The sequence below is a fragment of the Dromaius novaehollandiae genome, chromosome Z (genome assembly GCF_036370855.1).
Source record: "Dromaius novaehollandiae isolate bDroNov1 chromosome Z, bDroNov1.hap1, whole genome shotgun sequence".
NCBI classification, from domain to species: Eukaryota; Metazoa; Chordata; class Aves; order Casuariiformes; family Dromaiidae; genus Dromaius; species Dromaius novaehollandiae.
In genome coordinates, this window is record NC_088132.1 from 46263246 (window position 1) to 46278373 (window position 15128).

Below are 15128 nucleotides of genomic sequence, written 5' to 3' on the forward strand. Positions count from 1 at the left end.
TCAATTTACATTTAAGGAGCTGCTGACTCTTGGGTTTCCAATATTTCCCCTGTATTCTTTTTATTAATAAATCATAAATACTGCTGGCTGATATGATGCATAAGTTAATTTTGGCCTACCAACAGACTGCATACCCAGAGAAGAGTCATAAACAGATATATCACTTGACCCAATTGAAGTTTTTCAAAATGTTACCTCAGTCAGTAGTTTGTCCCATGCGGTTTGGTATTGCAAACCATTAATTACCTTTTGCACAAATAATTGCAGCAAAAGACTCAACCTTAGCAAAATAATGGAATTTGAAGAATAATCACAATTGTATCACAAGACCACCTGATCGTACTTCAGCTGACAGTCAATACAGCTAGGTGTAGGATAATTAGGTTCCTCAAATCAGAGGAGGTTTTGCATCCCCCCCTCCCACCTTGTCTTGCTCTTCAGCACATTTCTAGTCTCTCATTTAGATGTCAATGGTTTAAAACAAAACAAAACAAAAAACTAAGAAATTTTAGTTGCATTTGAGAAAAATACCTTACAAATAGATCTGGAGTCTAGAGTTTTCTGTTCACTGACACATGCAAGTACTTTCTTCTGCCTTAGTTACTCCTATACACCAAGGTGCCCAGCTCAGAGAAGACACGCAAACAGGCTCTAGTTTTTAATTCTTCAATAAACGAACAGTGAGCCTACCACAAAGCACATTTTAGACATGCTACTAAGCAAGCAGCACCAGAACTCAGGGAGAGGCTGGACAGAGAAAAACTAAAGTTGCAGATGATCAAAATGTTGTAAGCTTGAATGCCAGGGAGGGTCATGGCCATGTCAGCTGTGATGGAGAAAGCTGAGCAAAAGGAAAATAAGAAGCAAAAAAGCAAGAAAAAAGAAGAGAGTTCATCTTCTAGTCTAGTTTAAGAAAACAGGGGCATAGCAAAAGAGACATTTTAGAAATACAGCCAAAAATTCTCTCATGTCACTACTAACCTGAAACCAATCTGAACCAGTGACCTAGAGGTGACTGCCTTACACTTTCTTCTGCCAGTCCCCTAAGCTAGCCAATCCATCATTTTCTGCTTTCTAGCACTGATCAGTTTTTCCTTTGTGTTTTAGATTCCTTTTAATATTTTCTAGGATTTTACTTTCTATAAAGTTATTTTTGTTCCATTTCACTAGTATTTTCAGTCTCTTGCACAGCTTATTTTTAATCTCTTTTCATTGTTTTTCCTGTTGTTTATTTTGGTTTCTTTCACTGCAGATAGTATGAAATGTGCATACATCTTTTCAGCCTCCCTTTCTAATAGACAAAGCAGCTTAACTAGAACAGCAAATATGATTCTGCTCAAACAGAATCCTTTGATCACAGTGAATCATTCAGGAAATGCTATGAATGTCATTTGTTTTCTGGAAGTATTTACACCAAATTAAATAGGGCTGGTTTATGAACCCCCAGCTACATACCCTATCATAACAGCCTTTTCATTCAATAAAGCAAGGAGATGCCTACTTTCCTTTTCTTACTGTTCCCTTGCTTCAGCCTGTCTTTTGGTCATAGATATACTTCGAGGTGGGCCTTTTTTTCTTTGCAAAAACATTTCCCCTAAAACTCAGGCCACCTGAAGAAAACTAACAGCAACAGAAGGGTTATTTCAACTATTTCTATTATTCTCAGAATAGCACTTCCCAAAGGAGAATATGCCATGTCCATGTTAAATCCTGCAGACCGCTGAGGATCCATGAAACAACAGATAGGAATCTCCAGCGGACTGTATTATTCTTAACTGTTTAATGCAGGGAACATGAACCTTGGACCCATAGCTTTGTCCCCCTTCTATAGGCTAGAAAAATCTTTTTGACTTAAGTGCAAAACAGAACAGTAGTAGCTAAAATCTGAACTAGTTCATTTAAAATCTGTACCTTACATGTCATCAACTTACTTAAACAGCAACACATAGCTGTATTAGGTACCACAGCAACAGGATTGTCAGTGGGCTGCACTCCAGACCCAGGCATACCAAATAGCTTTTATAACGACTTTTTCAGTTATATGCCTTTGGCACTTCTTGGAACAAAGGGAGGTTTGCCAGAGATACGCTCCCAAGATATTATTCATGAAAGCCACCTCAGTGAAAAGAAATGCTCTTACCTCTGACTTATCAGAATTAGGAGAGCACACTTGCCTTTCAGTCAATAAAGAACATTTGGTCTCACTTTGCAACGTATGCCTCAAATCCATCTTATTCCTTCCCTAGATGTATTAATTTGAAATGGAGTGAACATAAATCATTCTGAGCATTCATTCTGCCTTCATTCTGGACAGCGCAGAGAGTGTTCAGAGGACGAGTTCATAAGAATGTACAGTTATAGTGGTCTCACAGCCATTTCAGCATCTGCAGTGACTATTGCCTTCTGGCTGGGACAGGCAAGAGAACCCAGACCATGGACAATTGAATCCTGATGGATAACACTCCATCACCCTAGCACACGTTTCTCTATGCTGGGGATGAGAGTTGGAGCCTCAGTATATATTTCAGTTATGCTACTGTTGCAATGTAGTCTTATGTCTGAAGGTATTATAAGTAAAGTAGGTCACACAGCAGTGATGACTTTTAGGATTGTCTTTAGCTTCTGTATTGACTTTACTTCTGCATTTAAAAAAAGTGAAAGCAGAATGATCTAGGAAATGCATTCATGGACGTCTAGTTGGCACTAGTTTTCAGTATTGGGACCTATTTTGTTCCTGCAGAAAATGCTTGTACAGAAGCAAAGTGATAATTACATGTCAATGAATATACAAGAAAATATTCAGGTATCTAATACTCACAGGTAGGTATTTTGTTCATGAAAGGTTATGTACATTTTTTTTTCTTTAGCCTAAGAAAAAAAAATTCAGGCATTTGTAATTTGGCTTCTACTGATAGTGCCTAATTAACTCCTAATAATTTATTTATTGTATTCGGTGAGACACCGTTTTTTGTGCGTTTTGCAAACGGCACTAATGCTCTTCATGCGCCCCCACATTAACTCTTGTTTTCCATTTTATTGCTGGCAAAATTGATGCAATTGTTAGAGCTCCAATCCTAGCTCTTCAGAGCAAAGGGGCTTAAAGTATTGTTTAAAATAAAGACAGAGTTCACTATCCAGATGTGTGTGCCTTTGTTTTGAGTTAAGACATGTACTTGGGGGGTTGGGTTTGGGGGTGGGGTGGGGCAGAGAGCAGGGAGAATAGCTGTTTCATCTATCTACTTATATTAAGGAGCTTAATGTCATCTTATAACTAACGAAAGAGAAAGGCAGTAACAATACCCTCCAGTCCCAAAGAGCTTTAACTCAATCCACAACAATACTGTACAAAAGACTTTGAAATTATTTCCATTGAATGTTGTCTGAAATGAATAGGGAAAGATACTGAATATACCGATATTTAGGGCAACTTTACAAAGGACTTGAAATGCAGTCTTTTAAATTATGCCTGCTATTTTCTGAATGTAGACCTTTGTTCCCTCTGTCTGCACATATAAGGTGAGATTTTCAGCATAAATCCAGATTGTGACCAGCTTTGCCTTGTGAAGGGACTCATGCTCCTAAAGTTCTTCAGTGCATTTTGAAAATCCCACCCTTACTTAACTGCACCCTCAAAAGTTGGAATATTTACGAATAGCTAACGAGGTTTCTGCACACAAATACAACTTCTGATGAGGCAAAAATGATTAAGATCAAAAACACAGATGCAAATTTAGAGGGTGTTTGACTATTTTATTTTTTGTGACTCCACCATAAGTATTTTCTGGGAGTACTGATCATTAAAGCAAATGATGATTAGGAGGATGGTTTCAAAGGCATAAAAGCTTATCACCAAATTTTACACCTTTGCATACTTCCCTTAGTTTATCCCAGTCTCACAGGGATCAGTCTTATATCAATTCTGAACTTTGACACAGCTTTCTTCTCTCTAATTACAGGATGAAGGGAAATGCAAGCCCCTAGAAGTAACTAAGTTGGAAGGAGCGGAAATTGGAGTTGATACCAGTCTGGGTAAACCATTTGTTTTTAAGTGCATACCTCAAAGTGGAAACAGGATTTTCTACTTCTGTGCAACTTCTAACCAAGAAATGAAGAGGTAAGTGATCTTTCATTTTACAAGGTCAATTTTATTATTTTAGTTTGGGGAAAGAGGGAGTTTAAATTTTTGGAGTGTGTTCACAAACTCTACCTTGATCAATAGGAAAAAAAACTTGTCAGCTACTTATGGGAAGGATGCTGTTTCTGATTTTCATTTGCAGAAGTCTCAAGAACTATTTTTCAGATTCATAGTTTATCTTTTCTCTTTTTTAATGAGAAAAGAAATAGCTTTCTCATCAAGTCTTTAACATTCATGATCTGTTCAACCTTTCCCTGAATACTTGATTTTGGTGATCTCCATAAAAAAAAAAAAAAAATTCTCCTCCCATATTCTCATTCCTTCGCCCCCTTTTCTTTATTCTAATGATACAGATAGATACATCTTCCTGTGGATCTAAACTAGCTTATCTGTCATTTCACACCAATAGTCTATCTTTTGCCCAGCAAAGACTGTGCAAGTAATAAATGCAATCCCATCTTCCACTTCCCTTTCCATTATGCTGTCACATTATTATTTTTGCATTTTCAAACAGACAGTCCACAAAAGCATATTGGCTCTGATAAGGGGCAATGTGTTTGGGCTTGCCTCCGAGTTAGACAGATTTTTAAAATATTCTTTCTCCATTTCCCAAAGAGGGTAGCTGAGTTGAAACAAAAGAGACGAAAGCCTCGTAGGACACAAGTAACAGCTTTTTAGGCTTTACTTTCAAAATATACTAAAATCTAGCCTTTTTTCTTTGTTTTATTCTATCAGAAATATAAAGATATGAAGCAGATGATACTTGCTGAAATAGATATTATAAAAAATGCAGGGATGAATCATAGTACTTACATGGCACCGACAGCTGTAATAGATGAGCACATCTCACTTCCTGTTCCTATACCAGCCACAGCACACAAACAAAAACTTTGCCAACAGTTAACTATTTTGTAATCTCCAATTTCAGGTCGTTCTTAAGTTTCCCACAAACTCCTTATCTACATCATAACAAGGACACCAGAAGAATGATCATGTGAAGACATTTCAACATCAGGCTAAAATTTATAGATTCACTTTTATATTTATAGGCTAAATTTATAGATTCACCTGTCTGCAATACTGCCCTAATTTATTATAACATCTTACACAGCAAGCTGTGAAAGTTATTTTCTAAGAGTTAGAAATGTTTATTTGGAATTAATCCACTACTTATCTATTTTGAAGTCTTGAATCTGTCCTGAAAATTGCCCATCCCTTTAAAAGCTATCTATATCAGCAAGAATTAAAAGAGGCAGTGAAATACATTTATTCAGTTCTACCAAGCTAAGCCATTTTCATTTTTGGTCATTTTATAGGTGGTTGGAGGCTATGGATAAAGCAGTGCATCCTGTCCATCAGGTAATGATTTATTTATACAAGAAGCAGAATGTGTAAAGTAGATTGTGCAGAAGACAAAGACAGATATATCTTGTACATGGTCAGGTGCAGACAGCGACATCGAAGCTGTTCTGAGCTGCTGGGATGTGAATCAGCTCCAATCTAAAAGCCATATACACACATTATTGTGCCTCAGCAAATGTGTTTTGCTGCCATATGGTGGAATGAATCAAAATGTTCCCCATCCAGATATCAGCAGCTTTAAGCTGATTCAGAAACATAACTTAAAACGAGGGTAACTGTGCCGATAGTGGGAAGGTAGGAAGGGTAGTATGCACAGTGGACAGAAGACTCACTAGCACATGCTCTGCTGCATGGTCCACCCCAGGTAATACTATTTGGAATTAAGGGTGAGAAAGGCTATATCTTTCTAGGTATTCCCTGCACGTCTGTCTTGATTGCCAGCTACCGGATTTTTGAGGCCATACATTGTCACTTCTGAGAGAATATTAGAAAGTGGGGTTTTTTTGGATTTGTTCTTTCCTGTATTTCTAGAGATGAAAAATAGATAAGGTAACTGATAACCTTTCGTTCATCTCTCCATCTCTTTATATAGCTATGCTCTCTGATGGCCCCCGTGGCTGACAGAAACATTCATAATTGATCCTGAGCTGCTACAGAGGGACCTTGCTCAGCCCATCATGATTTAGGACAAACAGTCCCCAGCTTTCCCGTGAACTGGGAGCTGCAAAGCTAATTTTGGTATTTCCATGGTTAGAAGCAATTCCTGTATGCATGGAGGTTAAAGCTACTTTAGCCTTCCCTTTCCTAGTAAAGTGGCCCCAGAAATCTTATTTTTTTTTTCCTAAAGATATACCCATCTTTATAAAAACATGCTGTTTACCTGTAAAGTCTTTTTTTAATAGGGTGTAGCTACTGAACCAGCTTGTTTCTTAGCAGAAAGAATGTGAGACTCAAATGCAGATAAAATATTGATGTCTACATTTTTTGCAGAGGAACACCATCAATAAAGAAAAAAAGAAAAACTGACTTTAAAAAAAATCAGTAAAAAATAAGAAAATTGTAAGTTAAAAATGATATCCTGTGTTAATGCAGTGGGAAAGAAGAACGACAAATCATTTTACTTTCCTTCCTCTCTCAACTCAAGACACATGAATAAGTCCTCCAAGCAGTATGCTTTAGTGATGGTTTTCCAAACACTGAAAGGAAATGTTTGTTGTTTATTTAATACCTTTTCCACTGGAATAAAATCAGTCATGCATACATTTCTTTCAGCTTCAGTTTTCATATGGGATTATCAGTGCAAAACCTAATTTGTGTCCAAGTATATCTGACCTGGCAGTATTTCTTGAAAGAATATAAAGGAATCCAGATACTTTAAACAGCAAAAATAAATCAAATAATTTAAAATATTCACTGTGTACGCAAGCCAAAAGATTTAAAAAGATAACCTGAGACAAAAACTAGGAAAAAGTCACACACCAAAAAAAATAAAAACACATTAAAAACATCTTTAGTGTATCATGCATTAATTACCTGTAAAGTAAAAAGGTCCAACTTTACACATACAAAAAAACCTCTCATGCATGCACCTCATGCATTCACACAATAAGTTGGCTCCTTTCTCTGCTACTGAATCTTATTTTTGACTGCTTTGTCTTTTTTATCTTCGTCTTAGAGCAAACAACACGCTTTTCTGAGGGAAATTTTGTTTTAATATGTTCCTTTCATTGCCTAACTTCTGTCCTTAATGAACATTATTTTCAATTAGTTCCTTCCTCCTGTTTTTAACTAGGCTTCAGCTGAATGAAAGAAAGCTGTTTTTTCCCCTATTTGCTATATAATTTGTTACCAAATTTTTAGAATAGCTAATGTATGACAGTGGGGCTCACAACAAAATGATTTAACAGACTAATATACTGACACTATGTCCTTCTAATGAATCTACAAGGGCATCTATTCTATGAATACACCTTGTACTACTGAAGTCATCTATTGCACTTTGCTGCAGTAAGTCCCAGCAGGTTTCCAGTTCACAGCAAAGAATACAGCTAGCTATAATTCTTCAGGTCTTTTCTCCATCGCTGGCTTGTCAAGTATGAGAAAGAAATAGCATAAATAAATGCAAAAGAAAACCCCGATGGAAACAATCTGGATGCTATTGATATTGCACACATTCTCCCCATGGATTTCAAATGACAATGATGCTGGTTGATGCAGAATTCAAAACATACATATGTTGCAGACAAACAAAACACAGTGGGTTTTGTTGGAGAGGTCAAGTTCCTAACACCTTTAAGATTTAAAGGAGAGGAAGAAATATTTTAATCTCACATTAGACAATTTGGTCTCATTAAACCACTGCTGATTTCTACCTGATTCTCCTACTATTTCTTTTGGCTTCTCTTATACAAATAGCCTATACAATGGAAGGGGATTGTGTGTCCCCCCTCAAAATAGCAATGGAGTTAATTTTAGTAACTAGAGAGACTGTACTTTCAAGAAAGGGATAGAAATGCCATCCCTAAGCACTTCATGTGTGGTACTGTTTCCATCCAAGCCTGAATGCTGTATTATGGCCTCAGACATTCCTGCATTTCCTCTGGAATCTCAGAGGGCAGAGGGTGAACCTTAGCTTGCCAAGGTTACACAAAGTAAAGACTGCTGAAGCCAGGCAATCACCACAACAGTACAAAAGCCTTCTTCGTACAGCTTTGAAATATTACTGTTTCTATTGCCAGAACTTGAACTGAAAATTAAAATAGATGCAGAAAAAAATAAGCCATTATTTTAAGAAGGAAGAGCTGGTCACTATTTGCTATCGTCAAGTGTATGTTTCAATTATACTTTCAGAGTTGTCGACTTTCCAAATTGCTCTGACAGCAAAAGCTAATTTCCTAGCAGGGGACTAGAGTTGGCATCTTTTCATAACAGCAGGTCCTCCTTAGTTTCTTACCAGAAACTATTAATTTTGTGCTTACTTTATAGAACCACGTATGGGTAGATGTCACACTGCATAACACCACACTGCCACCCTTGGCTATCAAGAACCCGGAGTGCCTCGGGCTCCTGCACCAGCTAGATAGAAACAAGGACGTCTGGGTTCAGCACTACTGCATCCTGAAGGACGGCTGCTTGTATTTCTATGCCACTCTTCGCTCCACACCGGCCCAAGGTACAGATGACTACTGCATTGTAAATGACTGTTAAAGCAGGAACGTTTCATTGCTGTTTCAGAATAGAACTTCTAGCATTAATGAAATCCTGAGCAGCAAATTCACTCTACCTGTTCTATGAAGGTGAGGGTAGGAAGAGCAAACTTAATCTGTTCTCATAAGATAGGCTCTTCATTCTCCTCATGGTCCTTTCTTTACCTTGTGCAGTCTGAATTCTGTCTTGAACATAGCTAACCCGGATCTGTGCACTTTACCTTGAGAATGAGTGGTCCGATATTTCCACTGAGGGGACACACTGCTGACAGCTGTCTGCTACTGCACGGTAGATAACTCCCCCAGAGGGAGGGAATATTATTAACTAGGGCTGGTTTCTCTGTGATTAGGCAGTTTCCACATGGCCTTGGCAGAGAAGCTCCACCCAGTGACAGACAGGCTCTCCCTTGTGCAGCTGGAGATCAGTGCCGCAAGGGCTGCCCATGGTACTTTGCAGCTAATCTGCAAAAGCTGTGGTGCTGTTTAGCAGCTCTCCCAGTAACAGAGGAGGGTATCTGGCCACTCTTTGAAGACAGCAAAGTGAGACTATTAGGGGTCAATCACAAGTGACCCTGTAGCAGAGGAGCTAAGTTTCAAGTGCTAATGAGAACCTGGAACCAGCCCAACTCTGAGAAAACTGATGTTTAAAAAAAAAAAAGAGGTGCCCTAGGGAGAGGGGCTGGGTCAGGACCTGTAAATTCCCCTTTTCTGGCCTAAGGAAGTTGGCAGTCAGAAGAGTCAGAAAGGAAACACTGTTGAACTTACTGCTTACCAGTCAGCTTTCAGATGAAAAGGGAAAACTTTTCTTAGGGCTTATGCATTTTTCATGTGGTCAGTCAAGAGGCTTTCCATTTTAGTCTTTCACATTTACATAGCACTTTTCATCTGCAAAAGGCCATACATGTGAAATGACCAGTGATGTCCTACCCATGTGAAACTGGGGCCAAGATTTGCCCAAAACTAAGCAGTGAATCAGTGTAAAGGCAAGAATTAGCTATTATATATTTACGACATTCAAGCCCATGCTCATACTGCTAAATAGGCTTCTTTGCTGTTTAAACATCCTACAACGTACAAATTCTTCCATACTGTAGTGTTTTCTCTCTTGCTATTGCAGCTCTTTGTTGTTCTTTCCAAATTCACTACAGATTCGCACTCCCCCATATAATTTTTCAGTGATGTAGCATTAGTTTGTTGCTCTTGTTACTAACTGTGAGAGTCAAAAAATACACAACTTGAAGTCAGTAACAGAAAATTTCAGCTGCAGCTGATCAGCTGCATAGGTCTTTTTGGCTAGACACCATATATGCATGAAGTGAACACTGTTACAGTGAAGTGACATCTGAAAAAAATATGGCTAAAACGAAAATGTCATGAAGAACAACGTCTGTGTAATACCTTTTCTTCCTCATTAGCTAGTGTGGCCTGCAGCAGTGTTCCAATAACTAATGGGAGCATGTCAAATAAAGAAAACCAATGCTGACTCCGAGAATTTTTAATTTTGAAATTTATATAATTTTTTAAGGAAAATAAACAAAAACTAGAAAAAATATTTTGCCACTTAATATTATATGAGAAGCTAACTTATTTCTGGGAAGAAATCATTAAAACTATATTGCTGATTACGTGCTGACCAGAGTGAATGACTGGAAATTGGGAAGACTGTACTAAGTATAGTCACTGTGTTGGAACTGCACATACAAACTAAATTGCCATATACTGTTAGAATGTGTATAGAGCTCACTCCATGATGCTAATATTATTCTCATTTAAGTCTCTAATTCAAATTTCACTTTTTTCAATGAACTAGAAGATAGACTTAGATAATTATTATTTCAGCGTGCATAAAATGGTGGGTCTAAAGTACCTGACAGATTAAATGAAACTTTCAAGGTTTACTTGAAACAGCCTCTAGGTTTGTTTGACTAAAATCAACCCCCTGAATCTTGGAAGGTCATGCAGTTTTCAGGACTGGAGTTTTGTGCACAAGAAACTGACTGTAGAACATACAATGAGGCTATTCTGAAAATTCACATCCATACTCCTTCTCAGTCTTAACTTTTAGTATGGCTTTACTTTAACATAACTCTAAGTATGGCTACACTTCAAATAATGATGTAACAATGTCACTTACTAAACAGATTTCCTATTTTTGTAGTCACATTAACACCTGCTGATTTTAAGGACATAAATGCATTTTTATAGCTCTGTATTCCCATTATATCTGTCAAGCCAGTACTGCCAAAACAGAATGAGCTAGAGTGAGTTTTCATAAAGCAAGAGAACTGTTTCTTAAGTTCCATTGACTTGACAATCAGATACATCTGCGCCAAAACAAATGGGAGCATAAGCATTAACTGAGGGTAAATTCAGTCTGTAACAATGAAAAGACTCACCTCCTGTACGCTGCTTTTCATCCAAAGTGTAGACCTTTCATAATGAAGATAAGGGGCAGGGTTGCAAGAATTCAGCTGACCTCACAGACCTCCAACTGAATCCCAAACCTGGCAGCTGAGGAAAATGAAAAATTTGCTCCAATTATAAACAGAACACATCTGATCAGGAAATTTGTTAGACGCAATAAATACGGAATTGTACATTATTTTCAAGTTAATTTGGGGGGTAAAGCTAAACTCTTATATTTTTTCAGTATATCACTTTATATGTAAATTCTGTATAATAGAAACACCCAACGTAAGGAATCTGCAAATAAAATTTGTAAGAATTGTCAGTATGCTTGTAATTGTCAGTAATTTCACAAATGGTGCCTACATTATACCCAATGCATGCTATTTTTTCTGTCCAGGTGGCCTTTATCTACAGGGCTATATTGTGAGTGAACAGTCTTTGGGCTCAAAGAGATCTGTAATTGAGCTCAAACCTCCATCTGAAGAGTTTAAAACCTTCTACTTATGTGCAGAGAATGTGAATGAAAATAAAAGGTAAACTGAACTTTTTGTTTCTATTCCATTTGCCAAAAATTCAGGAAAGCAGGAACACTATAGTTTGGGAAGATCTGGCAACAACTTTTCATTCTGTTTTCACTTGTTCCCCCAGATTTCCCTTTAATTCTAGCTTTAGTCACACTGCAGTGCAATATGTTGGCACATGTGAGTCATCAGTTTTGTTACTGTCAATGCTGGAATTACAGCAAGGCTCAATTGCAGAGGTTCAGAAAGGAAGCTTGATAGGGTGCCTTCCACAATGATGTGTGGGTGATTACGCTAAACAGAAAAACTATGGTACCTTTCACTAGAGAAGCTTAAACTAATGAAAAGTATATCCTCCTCATTCCCAAGGATGATTTACTTCCAATAATGATCGTTAGAATTAAAGAAGAAAATTGGTCTATGAAATCATTTTCTGAAGGTGAACTGCATCATCATAATCCAGCCAAATTCTAAATGCTGTCAGTGGGAATTCTGCTTGTGTAAAGCCTACTAATTATAGGATTTGTGTTTTAATTTAATGAACAAAAGATAAGCTATTCAGTATTTTGGAAACTGGTGTTAAGACATGTTGCTATTACAGTCAACTCCTTCATTTCATGCCTCTCCCCAATCCACTTACTATCAGCATACATAGTAACAAGACTGTACAAATACCATTTATAAAAGACCTATTTCAAATGAAATAAAAGTACATATGTAATACTCAATCAGAGACAGTTGTTGGTCTTTCCTTTCTTCTAGGTGGATTACAGCTTTGAAAGCTTCAATAAATAAATGGTTACCCCTACACCAGGCAATTCAAGATTTCATGAACAGACCACTGGAGGAGACAAGGATGTAAGAAGAAAGGTCATTTTCCCTCAATTTCTGTTTTTCATTTAAAATTTCATGCAATGTCTTATAATGACTCATCTCAAAAGACACTAGCAACAGGTAATCTTTTGCATTGCTATACATTCACATCTTCTGTCAGCATTAGTAAATAAAAGCAAAGCAATGTTGCCTTCTTTGTAGCTACTTTTATTTTGTGTTTCTACTTAACTGTAAGGTCCCAAGCCAAGGATGAAGTTACTTTGGCTTTACAGCAGTGAACTGTCTTCAACATTTACCTGATGTAGCCAAAGCAGAAAGCACTGGATTTCCCTATATATTTTGTTCCATCTGATACTTTATATCTGCATCCTTTTTTGTTTTGCAAACACAACCTTTGCAAAGACTTCTGCTTTTTCCACCCAGCTGTTTCATATCTGGGTTTGCCTTGAAGTTTCTAGATGGTGCCAAGCTCAAGGTAGGGACAGGCAAAGCTGACTGAGAGGATAACAGCTACGTAACATTACAGCATGATGGGGGGGATGGAATAAATCTGTATGATTTGGATGAATACTTTTGTTCTTTTATATTAACATAAACTTTAATTTTAAAATGGTTTTGATTTGGCCATCTTCCATCACAGCACATCACATTTTGGAGAGAATTCAATTTGAGAATCCAAGACACTGTTTCCTCCAATGTTAGCAGTAAGAGGCAGCACCATAAATCTTCATCAAGGACATCAGGGTTAGACATCAACAGTAATTACAGCTGATCATATACATAGCATTCTGCATTGTTCGATAATATTAAAATACTTCTTCCAAAGAATCTGGGTATTCAGTTTCCAAACTTCCCAAAATATGAATTCAAATAAAATAATAAAGATTAGTTCCAGTTACTTATTGAGCCAATGTGCTAATTAAAATATCTCACCTTAAGAGCTTTACAATTTAATGCTGCAGCAAAGTACAGAATGGAAAATAGAACTTGGTATAAGGAAAAAAATTACCAGTTCATGAGCTTCTGTTACAAGGTTGTGATATTTGGTATTTTGTCAAAATCCTTAGACCTTGAGATCACTTGAACACACCAGAACCTCAGCTACTGGCTAGTCCTTATTGTCAGCCTGAAACTGTGGACCACAATGACAAAAAAAAGCTAAAAGGCAAGTGGAGCTCCCCCATCCACCGCAAATGTATTTTTTTAAGCCTCTCTACATTTAAGCCAATTCACTAGCTTTAAATGCTTAAAGCAATAGTAAAGCAATAGTACTTCAAAGAAAGCTGTTAAACAGTCCCAATGTTTTGCAGCAGTGGTTCGAATGGTTTAATTCAAAAATAAGAATAGTTAATTAAACTGTATAAGCGCTTTTCTCAAAGCATGTACCAACCCCCAAACATGTTAACGCAAGTACCTCAGAGCACACATTTGTACAAAGTAAAAATGTATAAATGTATTTGAAAGCAAGTAAGCTTGGGCATCATGGTCATGTTCTACATTTACCACTAGTATTTTGAAATTTTCACATTCAGAAATGAAATTCACATTTCCACTACCGCTGTTAGAATAAGTGCTGCAGCAGGTGTAAATGACTTCTTTTTCTTACTCTTTTGCATGGGAAGAAGTAACACATCACCATGCCTTGCTTGGGTCAAGTACAAATGCTGTCGGCCTGAGACTAATAACTGTTAACATCTCCTAAGAAACAGTTCTCCAATTTAGAGTGACTGTTTAGAGCTAGGAAGCAGAAAAGAAGCAATAGGTAAAACAAATGCAAACAAAAGAAACAGAACAAATGCATGCTCCGTTAAAAAACAGTTACAAAAAATAAGTACAGTGGGGTTTGCTGGCGCCCCATTATAATCTTTTTCGGGCTCTGCTCTGACCTCTCTCTGGGACCTAGTTGTTTCTTCAACTGTTACTAGGTTACTGGAAACGCTTTTATTCTTTAACAAGTGCCACTGAAGCCATCCTCAGACAAAATGACAGCATCACCACATAGCTTGTTTGTGTAAAGCTTTGAAGACACACATGATAATACATGTGGCACAGAGAACTGACAGCGATAAAAGACTCAGCAACCTCAGTAACAAGGTGCAAAAAGAAATGTGCTGTTCAGTGTGGGTAAAGATTACAGGACAAGGCCTTTTCACTTATGATGTCACCAAATTTTCATCATTATAAAGTGCTTCATAAATTAGAAAAATCTCCTGCTTTGACTCCAAAATCTCAATAATTTCCAAAGTATTTTAATATTACATTAGCGATTTGTGCTTTGTTTAATTTGTTGTATGCAACAAATATGAAAACTTGAAAATGTGCTTCCTCTCATTTGGTGCAAGTCAAAACTGCCTCAGAAATGTCTCAAATGAAGTCAATACAATTACAGTGCTATAAAAATGTACAAGTAAAGCAATACTCAAACCATAGTTTATTTCTGTTGGAAAGCCATGTATTTACACAGCAGATTTTTTGGGCTACTTACATTTAAATGGGCAGTAGAACAGCAGAGTTTATTGAAATCTCTCAGTTTGATGGACCCAATGAAGATTGGTCTCTCTTTTCTGTGATTTTTAGACTTCCAAAATTAAATAAAATGCATAAATGTAGTAACTTGTACTAACTTACCTTTTCTCAAATGACTGTAAACTTTTGAAAAAT

The 15128-nt window shown here is 37.2% G+C and overlaps 1 protein-coding gene across 3 annotated transcripts in view; it reads left to right on the forward strand.

Moving 5' to 3' along the window:
• The window catches only part of LOC112992425 (uncharacterized), a 47963-nt gene extending 35303 nt beyond the window's left edge, over positions 1 to 12660 (forward strand). For all 3 annotated transcript variants that reach the window (XM_026115491.2, XM_026115492.2, XM_064502647.1), the window contains 5 exons: positions 3957 to 4114; positions 5452 to 5494; positions 8483 to 8669; positions 11510 to 11645; positions 12396 to 12660. In XM_026115491.2, the coding sequence (XP_025971276.2) occupies positions 3957 to 4114; positions 5452 to 5494; positions 8483 to 8669; positions 11510 to 11645; positions 12396 to 12495 (624 nt within the window). In that variant the 3' untranslated portion in view covers positions 12496 to 12660. The remainder of the gene's footprint in view (positions 1 to 3956; positions 4115 to 5451; positions 5495 to 8482; positions 8670 to 11509; positions 11646 to 12395) is intronic.
• The last annotated feature ends 2468 nt before the right edge of the window (positions 12661 to 15128 follow it).